At 40.7% G+C, this 17157-nt stretch overlaps 4 protein-coding genes across 4 annotated transcripts in view; all 4 read left to right on the top strand.

The window, feature by feature from the left end:
• The first annotated feature begins 14 nt into the window (after positions 1–14).
• LOC117453423 (protocadherin alpha-8-like) lies at positions 15–2786 on the top strand. Its single transcript, XM_034092242.2, is given in 3 exon segments — positions 15–1278; positions 1281–2482; positions 2769–2786. Coding segments are annotated over 3 exon segments (2406 nt in total). The 5' UTR covers positions 15–92.
• A 2580-nt stretch (positions 2787–5366) lies between these two features.
• LOC117454367 (protocadherin alpha-3-like) lies at positions 5367–7861 on the top strand. Its single transcript, XM_034093583.2, has one exon. The coding sequence runs from the start codon at positions 5480–5482 to the stop codon at positions 7859–7861; it is 2382 nt and encodes a 793-aa protein (XP_033949474.1). The 5' UTR covers positions 5367–5479.
• Positions 7862–8663: 802 nt separating this feature from the next.
• Positions 8664–11188, top strand: LOC117454366 (protocadherin alpha-8-like). Its single transcript, XM_034093582.2, has one exon. The coding sequence runs from the start codon at positions 8789–8791 to the stop codon at positions 11186–11188; it is 2400 nt and encodes a 799-aa protein (XP_033949473.1). The 5' UTR covers positions 8664–8788.
• Positions 11189–13389: 2201 nt separating this feature from the next.
• LOC117453422 (protocadherin alpha-3-like) overlaps positions 13390–17157 on the top strand; it is a 4584-nt gene continuing 816 nt past the window's right edge. Inside the window, exon 1 of the mRNA XM_034092241.2 lies at positions 13390–15907. Coding sequence (XP_033948132.2) covers positions 13535–15907 — 2373 coding nt within the window. The 5' untranslated portion in view covers positions 13390–13534. The remainder of the gene's footprint in view (positions 15908–17157) is intronic.

The following is a 17157-nucleotide window of genomic DNA, read 5'->3' as shown; positions in this document are numbered from 1 at the left end:
TGTTTAATTTTCAACCGTTTTTCTAAAAGCAGACATTGGATGTTGTGAAGAAAGATGGCGGATTAAGTTTCATTTATTTCAAGACGTAGTTAATGGACTGTTCTTTATCGCCCATACGAGCCATGGAACAAAGAGGACGCAAATCACGGACCCCGCGACAATTTTGGTTTGCCTTGATGGTTGTTTTGGACATATTATGGAGAGGAGCTACAGCACAGATCAGATATTCAATATCTGAGGAGGTTCAAGATGGAACCGTGGTCGGGAATATAGCGAAGGATTTGGGGCTCGATAAGAGTGCACTCACAGACAGAGGGTATCGCATTGTGTCAGGCTCAACTGAGCCCCTGTTTGAAGTGAATCAAAATGATGGTATATTGTATGTTAAAAAAAGAATAGATAGGGAGGAGGTGTGCGACCGGACCAGCCCGTGTTTGATCAACCTCAAAACTGTGCTAGAAAACCCGCTGGAGATCCACTACGTGGCGGTGGAAATACTAGATATAAATGACCACACGCCTGTTTTTACGGAGAAAGAGAAACGGCTTGAAATCTCTGAGTCGGCTTTACCAGGGGCGAGATTTCAACTACAGGCTGCGCGTGACCCCGACGTTGGCCAGTTATCCATTCAGCAATATCGACTCAGCCATAACGAGCATTTTAGATTAGAAGTGAAGGATAGAGGCGAAGACCTTAAAGTTCCATTTTTAGTCCTGCAGAAACAGCTAGATAGAGAAACAGCCGGGAAACACAAACTGCGTCTTACAGCAGTGGATGGAGGAAAACCTGCGAAATCTGGCGCTATAGAAATTACTGTGGATGTGCTTGATGTTAATGACAACTCCCCTGTGTTTACAAAAGAGGTTTATTCTGCAACACTAAAAGAAAGCGTTCCCGTTGACACTGTAGTCATTCAGTTAAATGCAACAGATTTGGACCAGAGTGCAAATAGTGAAATAATATATTCATTTGGTAACGAAGTTGATGCAAAATTAAAGGATATCTTTAAAATAGACGCAAACACTGGTGAAATTAAAGTCATCGGTAAAATAGACTTCGAGAAAAGTAAAAGTTATGAAATTGACATTCAGGCGTCCGATAAAGGACCAGTTCCTCTAACAACTGACAAAAGTGTTATGATAACAGTTATTGATGTTAACGACAATGCACCTGAGATAGAAGTAACATCATTTTCTAGCTCTATCAAGGAGGATTCAAAGATAGGAACTACTGTAGCCCTGATTAGTGTTAGGGATTTAGACTCTGGAATCAATGGAAAGTCATTTGCACCATCAAGGAGGATGTTCCTTTTACTTTATCTCCATCGTTACAGGAAAACATGTACGCCGTAGTAACCAGGTCTCAACTGGATAGGGAAATGGTTGCCCACTTTGAATTTACAATTGTCGCTAAAGACACAGGTGATCCGTCCTTTTCAACTGAAAAGACCATGAGTGTCGTAGTATCAGATGTAAATGACAACAATCCAGAGTTTTTAACAAGCCCCTATGTATTTTATATCACCGAGAATAACAGTCCTGGAGCCTCAGTATTTTCAGTTAGAGCTTCTGATCGTGATGAAAGCGATAACGCTGTCATTTCATATCATATCCTCAGAGATGGCAGAGAAGCAAATAAATTTACCTCATTTTTAAATATCAACTCTGAAACTGGAGATATTTTGGCGCTAAAAAGCTTTGACTTTGAGACTCTGAAAACGTTCCAGTTCCAAGTTGTCGCCACAGATTCTGGAACTCCGTCACTAAGCAGCAACGTCACAGTGCACGTGTTCATTCTGGATCAGAACGATAACGCTCCAGTCATCCTGTATCCGGTCAGCTCTAATGGTTCTGCTGAAGGTGTGGAGGAGATTCCCCGCCATGTGAACGCAGGACACTTGGTGACTAAAGTCAGAGCCTATGACGCTGATATAGGATATAACGGCTGGTTACTGTTCTCACTGCAGGAAGTTACTGCCCACAGTCTCTTTGGTTTGGACCGCTATACAGGACAGATCAGAACACTTCGCTCATTCACAGAGACAGACGAGGCTGAGCATAAACTGCTCATACTGGTGAAAGACAATGGCAACGTGTCCCTGTCAGCAACAGCTACTGTGGTTGTTAAACTTGTGGAGCCCAGAGAGGCTTTTGCTGCTGCTGATGTTAAAAGTGCATCAAAGGATGATGAGGATAATAACGTGACTTTTTACCTGATGATAACTTTGGGCTCAGTCTCAACACTTTTTCTCATCAGCATCATCGTGCTGATTGCAATGCAGTGCTCTAAGTCCACAGACTATACTTCTAAATATCTACAAGAGACTAACTATGATGGGACACTGTGTCACAGCATCCAGTACAGATCTGGAGACAAGCGCTACATGTTAGTTGGACCCAGAATGAGTATAGGATCTACTATAGTCCCGGGTAGTCATGCCAACACACTGGTGCTCCCTGACAGGAGGGGAACATCTACAGAGGTAAGACGAATGCATATTCAAACTCCCTTACTTTTCATATTGTCATGGCAATAGGAATACTTACATTCAAACAGGTTGATATCAAATAATTGGTGCATCTTGTCTTACATTCAAATGTAAACACTTTTATTTATAGAAACAGGATCTGCCCTTGAGGTGAATGAATTATATCTGCCTGAAATCCCATGTTTTGCATACTTCTTCTGTGTTGTTGGATAGTTGGTTTTGTACAGTTTATTATTGCAGTTCGTCAAAGCGAAATCAGTTCCTACACCTCTGGGTGCAGAAAAAGGTGTTGCTGTAAGGCAAGGCAAGTTTATTTATATAGCACTTTTCAACACAAGGCAATTCAAAGTGCTTTACAAAAAATGAAAGACATTAAGAAAATGTCATTAAAATCAGTCATTAAAAAGAAAAGCTAATAAAATAAACATTAAAAGAAAAAATACATGGATAAAAGTTACAGTGCAGTATAAGATATGAATAGTTCAATTAAAAGCAGCGGCAAAAAGAAAAGTCTTCTTGCTGGATTTAAAAGTAGTCAGAGTTGCAGCGGACCTGCAGGTTTCAGGGAGTTTGTTCCAGATATTTGGAGCATAATAACTGAACGCTGCTTCTCCATGTTTAGTTCTGACTCTGGGGACAGAAAGCTGACCAGTCCCTGAAGTATTGTACTATAGTTTTCCATTTATTTTGGCATAGAAATAAGGACTTCATTGCAGTTTACATTCATCAAAATAGTTTAAGAGATGGATGATTGTGACTCTATAGCAGGGGTGAGGAACCTCCGGCCTCCGGGCCGTATACGGCCCGCGAGACAATTTGGTACGGCCCTCGAGGTAATTTATAAACACACGCAAAAAATTAAAAAAATGAAAGAAATCTAGACCTCAAACAAATTAAACAAGCGAGTGCCTGTTTTTCCTGGCCAAGGTCAGGGTCCTTGAACACAACACGAGCCTAACGTGTCATCACGTGGTATATGTCTCGACTGACAGGGGTGCAGTTCTGACGGAGAGCACCAGAACGCCACTCCAGAAATTGCAGTACCGATAAGTCCATACACATGCCGCAGTTTCTGCGTGTCTGTGTCTTTAGTTGAAAGCCCAGTGGCGATCTGCTCATCTGTCATACTGATCAGACAGTCAATAACTGTGTTGTTATCATTAGCATCTGGTTAGCTAGCTATGCTAACGAATACAAGAAGCTTTTTCTACAACCAGTGAGGTAAAGGTACATCTTTATATGATCATTATAGTTATAAAAAAAATAAGAGAATAAAGTAAACAGGTATAAAATACTATATGACAGTTATTAATAAAGAAGAATACAGTTTGAAAGGAGAGTGATTTGTCAAATATCCATAAATTAAAGAAAATCTGCTTACAGTTGTGTTTGGGTGTTGAGAGATGTGTCCATAGATCTCCTAATGTTGCTCTCAAAGTGCACCAGATTGATGCTTTTAACTTCAACATTTAAAAAAAATCTTCCCAGGGGAGCACGCCACACCCTGCACGTGCATGCATACGCGAGTCATAGTGAGATATCTGTATTAAGAGGTTGCTTTTTCTTTGCACAGAATGAAATGAATGGGCTGTGATTTTAGTTTTTTTAAGCAGAGGTCAATAACTTGTACGGCCCTCAGGTGCCAGCCAGGGGAGGCAGTCTAACAGGCTGTGTCCCACTTACCCACCACCGGTGCTCACTGCAAACCAAAACTCACTACAAAGTGTGTCCCAGTGCTCCTATATACAAGCCGTGAAGGGAATTAGACTGTGGGCCTAGCCTCCACCACAGCTGGCTCCAACTCCACTACAAGGAGCAAAGAAACAACAAATGAGTATAAAGCAGAACAAACAAGTATCCAGTTGGTCCAAACGAGCAAACAGTCGAATACACTAAAATCCTAAATATGAGACAGCAAAACTAAATTCAAACAAAACCTAACTATAGCAAACCAGCAGCTGCACCACCTAGTAGGAAGAACAAATTGTACATTAGATTACAATACAAAAGTACACATTTACATATTTTAACTTAGGTAATTGTAAACTTCCTCAGTATGATTAATACTAAAGTACTAAGGACCAACACACATCTCTCCAGGTTAACAGGACTTCAGGCATCACATTTGGCCAAAGGAACACCAGGTGGACCAGGATACACACTCACAGTATATTAATGTAGTTCAGTGCTGAGATAAGATGCACATGAGTAATATTAAGCTGTTGATCAAACATGACATCCAGTATCTGACAATGTACCTATCCTAAGGTGGCCATGTGGCAACAGGCAGACAGCAAACGAAACAAAGGCTGCCATGATGCCACAGGTGCATTAAATACCAATGAGTTAATTAGGGGTTGGCTCTGGGGGAGGAGTTGACCTACTTTAGGTGATGGTGAGTTCAGGGCGTAGAGATGAGTGTGGGACAGTTACCTGAACCCAGTGTTCCTGCAACATATATATCGTAAGCCGTCTATTTTTTCCCTATCAACCGTCTTTTTTCATCAAGTGGCTTGATAATACAATACAACGGAGAAACTTTTTTTTTTAATCGAGCTGTATTGAGGTCGCTGTCCTTGGTGCTGGGAGCGGAAAGAGTTATTTTAGTCAATGTTTAAAGTCTGGGCAGCCTCCTTCTCTCTTTCAACACAATATAATACATATGCTATAACTAAAGATAACATACCATTGACCATAATGTGTATTACATGCCTCACATTTCTGCAGTGAGAAAAGGGGTCGCATGGTGTCAGTGAAAAGTAAAAATTCAGCAGGACACGAGCCTGTCGTCATTGCAGTTTGGTTCCTCCTCTTCAAAACATTCTACTTCGATACTTGCAGGACCGTTTTTCTGCTCATGCCTTGATACATGATCGGTTTAGCGCATTTTCTGGAAATACAGGAAGTGAATTAACAGGTCAATATATATGTAAGAAAGCGCTGGATTTTGACTTCACAACAGAGCTTTGTGTAGCTTGTAATGGATTACTGATGATTTCGGGTTTAACCATGGAACAAAGAACATGCGAGATGCGGAGGGCGCGAGGATGGTTTCTCCGCTGCGTGGTTGCTGTGCTTTTGTGGAGCGCGGCCTCAGCGCAAATACGATATTCAATCTCGGAGGAAGTTAACGAAGGAACTGCGGTTGGAAATATAGCGAAAGATCTGGGATTAGATAAAAGCACACTGAAAGACAGGAAGTATCGGATTGTTTCCAGTAATGCGGATCCGCTTTTCCACGTGAATCAGAACGATGGTGTCCTGTATGTGAGCCGGAAGATTGACAGAGAGGAGGTGTGCGCGCAGAGCAGTACGTGTTTAATGAATCTGAAAACCGTGCTGGAAAACCCTTTGGAGGTGCATTATGTTGGTGTGGAAGTGCTGGATATAAATGACCATTCTCCTAGTTTTCCAGAAAAAGAGAAACGGTTGGAAATATCTGAGTCCGTGTTGCCCGGAGCACGGTTTCAACTAAAACCTTCACGGGATCCAGACAGTGGACATTTCTCCGTGCAGCAATATAAACTCAGCCAAAACGATCACTTCCGTTTGGAAGTTAAGGATAAAGGAGAAGATGGTAAAATACCAATATTGGTTGTACAAAAATCCTTGGATAGGGAAAGGGCAAAGAGCCACTCATTATTGTTGACTGCTATGGATGGAGGAAAACCTCCAAAATCTGGCACCATGAATATTGTAGTGAATGTTCTAGATGTAAATGATAATGCGCCTGTTTTCTCTAAAGATGTTTATTCTGTGATGCTCATTGAAAATGCTCCGGTAGGCACAACAGTCATACAAGTGAATGCAACTGATTTGGATGAAGGACCCAACGGAGATGTAGTTTACTCATTGAGCAACAGTATGAATCTAAATATTTTAAACCTTTTTGATATCAATGCTTTAACAGGAGAGATAAAGGTAAAAGGATTAATAGACTATGAGGAGAAAGACAGATACGAAATTGAAATTGAGGCATCAGATAAAGGCCTTGCTCCTTTTATAACAGACAAAAGCGTCATCATTAAGATAGTAGATGTTAATGATAACGCACCTGAGATTGAAGTTACCTCATTTTCAAGCTCGATCCCTGAAGATTCAAGACCTGGAACTACAGTAGCCCTTATCAGTGTAAATGACTTGGACTCTGGTCTCAATGGAAAAGTGTTTTGCGCTGTAAATAACGATGTACAATTTACTTTATCCCCATCCTCAAAAGATAACATGTTTTCATTGGTCACCAAATCCCCCCTGGATAGAGAGAAACAGTCACAATATGTCCTGACAATAACTGCAAAAGATGCTGGTGAACCTCCATTATCATCTGAGAAGACAATACATGTAGTGGTTTCAGATGTGAATGACAACAGTCCAGAGTTTTCACTGAGTCCATATACTTTCTATATCACTGAAGCCAATGAGCCAGGCACCTCTGTGTTTTCTGTTAAAGCTCTTGATCGTGATGAGAACGATAATGCACGAATAACCTATCATATCCTCAGAGATGGTGAAGGAAACAAAGTGACGTCATTTTTAAATATCAACTCTGAAACTGGAGATATTTTGGCGCTAAAAAGCTTTGACTTTGAGACTCTGAAAACGTTCCAGTTCCAAGTTGTTGCCACAGATTCTGGAGCTCCGTCACTAAGCAGCAACGTCACAGTGCACGTGTTCATTCTGGATCAGAACGACAACGCTCCAGTCATCCTGTATCCGGTCAGCTCTAACGGTTCTGCTGAAGGTGTGGAGGAGATTCCCCGCAATGTGAACGCAGGACACTTGGTGACTAAAGTCAGAGCCTATGACGCTGATATAGGATATAACGGCTGGTTACTGTTCTCACTGCAGGAAGTTACTGCCCACAGTCTCTTTGGTTTGGACCGCTATACAGGACAGATCAGAACACTTCGCTCATTCACAGAGACAGACGAGGCTGAGCATAAACTGCTCATCCTGGTGAAAGACAATGGCAACGTGTCCCTGTCAGCAACAGCTACTGTGGTTGTTAAACTTGTGGAGCCCAGAGAGGCTTTTGCTGCTGCTGATGTTAAAAGTGCATCAAAGGATGATGAGGATAATAACGTGACTTTTTACCTGATGATAACTTTGGGCTCAGTCTCAACACTTTTTCTCATCAGCATCATCGTGCTGATTGCAATGCAGTGCTCTAAGTCCACAGACTATACTTCTAAATATCTACAAGAGACTAACTATGATGGGACACTGTGTCACAGCATCCAGTACAGATCTGGAGACAAGCGCTACATGTTAGTTGGACCCAGAATGAGTATAGGATCTACTATAGTCCCGGGCAGCCATGCCAACACACTGGTGCTCCCTGACAGGAGGGGAACATCTACAGAGGTAAGATAAATATTTTTGGATGTTTTGATTTTCGCATCCCCTGCATACTTAATACTATGTGTGAAACCCCCCCTCTAAAGCGGAAATACTTTACATTACACTGCAAATAGCAATAATTAAATAGCAGAGAAGCGATACATTACTCACGATCAGCATTAACACTGGCATTGTGATTAGTTTAAAATGGTGTGTACTACAACATAGATTGAGAGCAGAGTCTTCATTCTGTTTTTGTTTTTCAACTACCAAGTGATTTTTATCATGTGTTATGGGGCTTGCAACTTGTGTGCTTTAATACGTGTTGACAGCTGCAGTTCAAGAGCTTTAGTAATATCCTGGAATAGATGAGATGTAAATAAAAGGATCGTGCACTCACAGAAATGAATCATGGTAGAGTTTATTTTTAAGCATTTAAATCTATTTGATTTTATTGAAATACTCATATTTTTTTAATTTATGTATTGAAATTAATTATAATCTGTATAATTCCTATCAATTCTAAAATATATTGAATGTAATTACTTAGAAGTTAAACAATAGCAGGATCGATTCCACTACTAAAGCTTATCTGTTAAACAGTTATATATAAGTGTATGTCTCATATCACTTCTGAACATTTGAAGATTATATGTCATGTGTTAACTTAACACTAACATATTATAATAATAATAATAATAATAATAATAATAATAATAATAATAATAACGATTCTAACGCTTGGTGTCAGTGTAGCTCAGTGTTTCTGTGACTGGTAGCACTTTACGTCACGAGCTGTATGTGGATCGAGTCCTTGCATTGTGCAGAGCATACTTGAGCGAATAAGATCGCAATTGCCACCAACGAGTGTTTCATTTTCGACCGTTTTTGTAAAAGCAGACGTTGGATATTGTGAAGAAAGATGGCGGATTAAGTTTCATTTATTTCAAGACGTAGTTAATGGACTGTTCTTTATCGCCGATACGAGCCATGGAACAAAGAGGACTAAAAGCACGGACGCCGCGACAATTTTGGTTTGCCTTGATGGTTGTTTTGGATATATTATGGAGAGGAGCTACAGCACAGATCAGATATTCAATATCTGAGGAGGTTCAAGATGGAACCGTGGTCGGGAATATAGCGAAGGATTTGGGTCTCGATAAGAGTGCACTCACAGACAGAGGATATCGCATTGTGTCAGGCTCAACTGAGCCCCTGTTTGAAGTGAATCAAAATGATGGTATATTGTATGTTAAAAAAAGAATAGATAGGGAGGAGGTGTGCGACCGGACCAGCCCGTGTTTGATCAACCTCAAAACTGTGCTAGAAAACCCGCTGGAGATCCACTACGTGGCGGTGGAAATACTAGATATAAATGACCACACGCCTGTTTTTACGGAGAAAGAGAAACGGCTTGAAATCTCTGAGTCGGCTTTACCAGGGGCGAGATTTCAACTACAGGCTGCGCGTGACCCCGACGTTGGCCAGTTATCCATTCAGCAATATCGACTCAGCCATAACGAGCATTTTAGATTAGAAGTGAAGGATAGAGGCGAGGACCGTAAAGTACCATTTTTAGTCCTGCAGAAACAGCTAGATAGAGAAACAGCCGGGAAACACAAACTGCGTCTTACAGCAGTGGATGGAGGAAAACCTGCGAAATCTGGCGCTATAGAAATTACTGTGGATGTGCTTGATGTTAATGACAACTCCCCTGTGTTTACAAAAGAGGTTTATTCTGCAACTCTACAAGAAAGCGTTCCCGTTGACACTGTAGTCATTCAGTTAAATGCAACAGATTTGGACAAGGGTGCAAATAGTGAAATAATATATTCATTTGGTAACGAAGTTGATGCAAAATTAAAAGATGTCTTTAAAATAGACGCAAACACTGGTGAAATTAAAGTCATCGGTAAAATAGACTTCGAGAAAACTAAAAGTTATGATATTGACATTCAAGCGTCCGATAAAGGACAAGTTCCTCTAACAACTGACAAAAGTGTTATGATAACAGTTATTGATGTTAACGACAATGCACCTGAGATAGAAGTAACATCATTTTCTAGCTCTATCAAGGAGGATTCAAAGATAGGAACTACTGTAGCCCTGATTAGTGTTAGGGATTTAGACTCTGGAATCAATGGAAAAGTCATTTGCACCATCAAGGAGGATGTTCCTTTTACTTTATCTCCATCGTTACAGGAAAACATGTACGCCGTAGTAACCAGGTCTCAACTGGATAGGGAAATGGTTGCCCACTTTGAATTTACAATTGTCGCTAAAGACACAGGTGATCCGTCCTTTTCAACTGAAAAGACCATGAGTGTCGTAGTATCAGATGTAAATGACAACAATCCAGAGTTTTTAACAAGCCCCTATGTATTTTATATCACCGAGAATAACAGTCCTGGAGCCTCAGTATTTTCAGTTAGAGCTTCTGATCGTGATGAAAGCGATAACGCTGTCATTTCATATCATATCCTCAGAGATGGCAGAGAAGCAAATAAATTGACCTCATTTTTAAATATCAACTCTGAAACTGGAGATATTTTGGCACTAAAAAGCTTTGACTTTGAGACTCTGAAAACGTTCCAGTTCCAAGTTGTCGCCACAGATTCTGGAGCTCCGTCGCTAAGCAGCAACGTCACAGTGCACGTGTTCATTCTGGATCAGAACGACAACGCTCCAGTCATCCTGTATCCGGTCAGCTCTAACGGTTCTGCTGAAGGTGTGGAGGAGATTCCCCGCAATGTGAACGCAGGACACTTGGTGACTAAAGTCAGAGCCTATGACGCTGATATAGGATATAACGGCTGGTTACTGTTCTCACTGCAGGAAGTTACTGCCCACAGTCTCTTTGGTTTGGACCGCTATACAGGACAGATCAGAACACTTCGCTCATTCACAGAGACAGACGAGGCTGAGCATAAACTGCTCATCCTGGTGAAAGACAATGGCAACGTGTCCCTGTCAGCAACAGCTACTGTGGTTGTTAAACTTGTGGAGCCCAGAGAGGCTTTTGCTGCTGCTGATGTTAAAAGTGCAACAAAGGATGATGAGGATAATAACGTGACTTTTTACCTGATGATAACTTTGGGCTCAGTCTCAACACTTTTTCTCATCAGCATCATCGTGCTGATTGCAATGCAGTGCTCTAAGTCCACAGACTATACTTCTAAATATCTACAAGAGACTAACTATGATGGGACACTGTGTCACAGCATCCAGTACAGATCTGGAGACAAGCGCTACATGTTAGTTGGACCCAGAATGAGTATAGGATCTACTATAGTCCCGGGCAGCCATGCCAACACACTGGTGCTCCCTGACAGGAGGGGGACATCTACAGAGGTAAGATGAATGCATATTCCAGCTTCCTGTCCTTTCATGTCCTGTCATGGCAATATGAATACTTACAATTAAACAGGTTGATATCAAATAATTTTTGAAGTTGGTCTTACATTAGAACTTTAACACTTTTATTTATAGAAACAGGATCTGCCCTTGAGGTCTATGCATTATATCTGCCTGAAATCTCATGTTTTGCATACTTCTGTGTTGTTGGATAGTTGGTTTTGTACAGTTTATGTTATTGCAGTTAGTCAAAGCTTAATCAGTTCCTGCACCTCTGGGTGCAGAAAAAGGTGTTTCTGTGTGTGGTGCTGGAGGTATTTTACTATAGTTTTCCATTTATTTTGGCATGGAAATAAGGACTTCAATGCAGTTTACATTCATCAAAAATAATTTCTTAAGAGACAGATGATTGTGACTGGTGTAGTAACTGTTAACTGCAAATACCTAGTGCTTCTTGACAGGAGGGGGGCATCTGCAGAAGTAAGACATATTTTAGATTAAACTGTGTTGACGAACTGTAACTGCTTTTTGACTAAACATATCAATGTGGTTTGTTTTCTGCATAATTTGATACTGTGTTTCTCATCATAGTTTACCTTGGTAATTATAGCATATGTCATGGAGGTAATTTAAGTGTACTTGAAAAAGGAGATGCATTTTACTTTTAAATTATCGTAGTCACCTCATGGGCAAATGATATGGACAATGATTGTGGCCTTTTGTTTTTTTTGCATCATGTATATGTGGCGGGGTCGTTTTTAAAGGCAGAGCCACCCAAATACTAAAATGCCTGACAACGCCACCTGGGGAGTTTCGCCCGCAGGAGATATTTAATGTACACCTCAGAACTAAGAAGGCTCTACAAGTTTGTGACTGACACAAGACAGAGACGTGGTTCAATTATAATGAAACAGTTTAACAGTTTATTTCATTATGTGAATCACATGTATTTGTTTATTCTTGGTAAAAACACTTTATATAGAAAATGATTAAAGTCAATGAGGGGAAAAGGGGAGTGGGCAGGTGCCAGCCGGGGGAGGCAGTCTAACAGGCTGTGTCCCACTTAACCACCACCGGTGCTCACTGCAAACCAAAACTCACTACAAAGTGTCCCAGTGCTCCTATATACAAGCCGTGAAGGGAATTAGACTGTGGGCCTAGCCTCCACCACAGCTGGCTCCAACTCCACGACAAGGGACAAAGAAACAACAAATGAGTATAAAGCAGAAGAAACAAGAATCCAGTTGGTCCAAACGAGCAAACAGTCGAATACACTAAAATCCTAAATATGAGACAGCAAAACTAAATTCAAACAAAACCTAACTATAGCAAACCAGCAGCTGCACCAGGAAGAACACATTGTACATTAGATTACAATACAAAAGTACACATTTACATATTATAACTTAGGTAATTGTAAACTTACCACTCAGTATGATTAATACTAAAGTACTAAGGACCAACACACATCTCTCCAGGTTAACAGGACTTCAGGCATCACATTTGGCCAAAGGAACACCAGGTGGACCAGGATACAAGCTGACAGTATATTAATGTAGTTCAGTGCTGAGATAAGATGCACATGAGTAATATTAAGCTGTTGATCAAACATGACATCCAGTATCTGACAATGTACCTAAGGTGGCAACAGGCAGACAGCAAACGAAACAAAGGCTGCCATGATGCCACAGGTGACTTAAATACCCCTGAGTTAATTAGGGGTTGGCTCTGGGGGAGGAGTTGACCTACTTTAGGTGATGGTGAGTTCAGGGCGTAGAGATGAGTGTGGGAAAATTACCTGAACCCAGTGTTCCTGCTACATATATCGTAAGCCGTCTATTTTTTCCCTATCAACCGTCTTTTTTCATCAAGTGGCTTGATAATACAATACAACGGAGAAAGTTTTTTTTTTAATCGAGCTGTATTGAGGTCGCTGTCCTTGGTGCTGGGAGCGGAAAGAGTTATTTTAGTCAATGTCTAAAGTCTGGGCAGCCTCCTTCTCTCTTTCAACACAATATAATACATATGCTATAACTAAAGATAACATTCCATTGACCATAATGTGTATTAAGTGCCTCACATTTCTGCAGTGAGAAAAGGGGTCGCATGGTGTCAGTGAAAAGTAAAAATTCAGCGGGACACGAGCCTGTCGTCATTGCAGTTTGGTTCCTCCTCTTCAAAACATTCTACTTCGATACTGGCAGGACCGTTTTTCTGCTCATGCCTTGATACATGATCGGTTTAGCGCATTTTCTGGAAATACAGGAAGTGAATTAACAGGTCAATATATATGTAAGAAAGCGCTGGATTTTGACTTCACAACAGAGCTGTGTAGCTTGCAATGGATTACTGATGATTTCGGGTTTAACCATGGAACAAAGAACATGCGAGATGCGGAGGGCGCGAGGATGGTTTCTCCGCTGCGTGGTTGCTGTGTTTTTGTGGAGCGCGGCCTCAGCGCAAATACGATATTCAATCTCGGAGGAAGTTAACGAAGGAACTGCGGTTGGAAATATAGCGAAAGATCTGGGATTAGATAAAAGCACACTGAAAGACAGGAAGTATCGGATTGTTTCCAGTAATGCGGATCCGCTTTTCCACGTGAATCAAAACGATGGTGTCCTGTATGTGAGCCGGAAGATTGACAGAGAGGATGTGTGCGCGCAGAGCAGTACGTGTTTAATGAATCTTAAAACTGTACTAGAAAACCCACTGGAGGTGCATTATGTTGGAGTGGAGGTGATGGATATCAATGACAATTATCCTATTTTCCCGCAAAATGAGAAAGTTTTAGACATTTTTGAGTCCGTGTTGCCCGGAACACGATTTCAGTTAAAACCTTCACGGGATCCAGACAGTGGACATTTCTCCGTGCAGCAATATAAACTCAGTCCCAACGATCACCTCCGTTTGGAAGTTAAGGATAAAGGAGCCGATGGTAAAATACCAATATTGGTTATTCAGAAATCTTTAGACAGAGAAACATCAGGATGTCATTCATTAGTACTGACTGCACTGGACGGGGGTAAACCTCCGAAATCTGGCACTATGAATATTGTAGTAAATGTTCTAGATGTAAATGATAATGCGCCCGTTTTTTCTCGAGAAGGTTATTCTGTGATGCTCAATGAAAATGCTCCGGTAGGCACAACAGTCATACAAGTGAATGCAACTGATTTAGATGAAGGAACAAATGGAGATGTAGTTTACTCATTTACTAACAGCATTGATCAAAAAATATTAAACATATTTAATATCAATACATTAACAGGCGAGATAACGGTTAAAGGTTTAATAAATTATGAAGAAAAAGATAGATATGAAATTGAAATTGAGGCATCAGATAAAGGCCTTGCTCCGTTTACAACTGACAAAAGCGTCATCATTAAGATAGTAGATGTTAATGATAACGCTCCTGAGATTGAGGTTACATCATTTTCAAACTCTATCCCTGAAGATTCAAGACCTGGAACTACAGTAGCCCTTATCAGTGTAAATGACTTGGACTCTGGTCTCAATGGAAAAGTGATTTGCTCCATAGTTGAGGATGCTCCTTTTTCTTTAATACCATCTTCACAAGACAACATGTTTTCATTGGTGACCAAATCCACCCTGGATAGAGAGAAACAGTCACAATATGTCCTGACAGTAACTGCAAAAGATGCTGGAGAACCTCCATTATCATCTGAGAAGACAATACATGTAGTGGTTTCAGATGTGAATGACAACAGTCCAGAGTTTTCACTGAGTCCATATACTTTCTATATCACTGAAGCCAATGAGCCAGGCACCTCTGTGTTTTCTGTTAAAGCTCTTGATCGTGATGAGAACGATAATGCACTTGTAACTTATCATATTCTCAGAGATGGTGAAGGGAAAAAAGTGATTTTATTTTTAAATATCAACTCTGAAACTGGAGATATTTTGGCGCTAAAAAGCTTTGACTTTGAGACTCTGAAAACGTTCCAGTTCCAAGTTGTCGCCACAGATTCTGGAGCTCCGTCACTAAGCAGCAACGTCACAGTGCACGTGTTCATTCTGGATCAGAACGACAACGCTCCAGTCATCCTGTATCCGGTCAGCTCTAACGGTTCTGCTGAAGGTGTGGAGGAGATTCCCCGCAATGTGAACGCAGGACACTTGGTGACTAAAGTCAGAGCCTATGACGCTGATATAGGATATAACGGCTGGTTACTGTTCTCACTGCAGGAAGTTACTGCCCACAGTCTCTTTGGTTTGGACCGCTATACAGGACAGATCAGAACACTTCGCTCCTTCACAGAGACAGACGAGGCTGAGCATAAACTGCTCATCCTGGTGAAAGACAATGGCAACGTGTCCCTGTCAGCAACAGCTACTGTGGTTGTTAAACTTGTGGAGCCCAGAGAGGCTTTTGCTGCTGCTGATGTTAAAAGTGCATCAAAGGATGATGAGGATAATAACGTGACTTTTTACCTGATGATAACTTTGGGCTCAGTCTCAACACTTTTTCTCATCAGCATCATCGTGCTGATTGCAATGCAGTGCTCTAAGTCCACAGACTATACTTCTAAATATCTACAAGAGACTAACTATGATGGGACACTGTGTCACAGCATCCAGTACAGATCTGGAGACAAGCGCTACATGTTAGTTGGACCCAGAATGAGTATAGGATCTACTATAGTCCCGGGCAGCCATGCCAACACACTGATGCTCCCTGACAGGAGAGGGACATCTACAGAGGTAAGACAAATACATATTCAAACTCCCTTACCTTTCATGTACTGTCATGCCAATATGAATACTTACATTCAAACAGGTTGATATCAAATATTTTTTGTATTTTGTCTTACAATAACAATTTAACACTTTTATTTATAGAAACAGGATCTGCCCTTGAGGTCTATGAATTATATCTGCCTGAAATCCCATGTTTTGCATACTTCTTCTGTGTTGTTGGATAGTTGGTTTATGTACAGTACAGTTTATGTTATTGCAGTTAGTCAAAGCGAAATCAGTTCCTACACCTCTGGGTGCAGAAAAAGGTGTTTCTGTCCGTGGCGCTGGAGGTATTTTACTATAGTTTTCCATTTCTTTTGGCATAGAAATAAGGACTTCATTGCAGTTTACATTCATCAAAATAGTTTCTTAAGAGACAGATGATTGTGACTCGTGTAGTAACTGTTAACTGCAAATACCTAGTGCTTCTTGACAGGAGGGGGGCATCTGCAGAAGTAAGACATATTTTAGATTAAACTGTGTTGACGAACTGTAACTGCTTTTTGACTAAACATATCAATGTGGTTTGTTTTCTGCATAATTTGATACTGTGTTTGTCATCATAGTTTATCTTGGTAATTATAGCATATGTCATGGAGGTAATTTAAGTGTACTTGAAAAGGAGATGCATTTTATTTTTAAATGATCGTAGTCACCTCATGGGCAATGATATGGACAATGATTGTGCTTTTTTTTTTGCATCATGTTGATATTGTCAATTTGTTCACTATATCAACCGTCTTTTTTCATCAAATGGCGTGATAATACAATACAACGGTGAAAAAAATCGCTGTCCTTGTGCTGGGAGCGGCAATTGTTATTTTAGTCAATGTTTAAAGTCTGGGCAGCCTCCTCCTCTCTTTCAACACAATACAATACATATGATATAACTAAAAACAAAATTCCATTGACCATAATGTGTATTAAGTGCCTCACATTTCTGCAGTGAGAAAAGGGGTCGCATGGTGTCAGTGAAAAGTAAAAATTCAGCAGGACACGAGCCTGTCGTCATTGCAGTTTGGTTCCTCCTCTTCAAAACATTCTACTTCGATACTGGCAGGACCGTTTTTCTGCTCATGCCTTGATACATGATCGGTTTAGCGCATTTTCTGGAAATACAGGAAGTGAATTAACAGGTGAATATATATGTAAAAAAGCGCTGGATTTTGACTTCACAACAGAGCTTTGTGTAGCTTGTAATGGATTACTGATGA

Source organism: Pseudochaenichthys georgianus, chromosome 10, assembly GCF_902827115.2.
Source record: "Pseudochaenichthys georgianus chromosome 10, fPseGeo1.2, whole genome shotgun sequence".
Taxonomy (NCBI): Eukaryota; Metazoa; Chordata; class Actinopteri; order Perciformes; family Channichthyidae; genus Pseudochaenichthys; species Pseudochaenichthys georgianus.
Note: the sequence above shows the minus strand (reverse complement) of the source record. Positions and strands in the feature narration are given on the sequence as shown.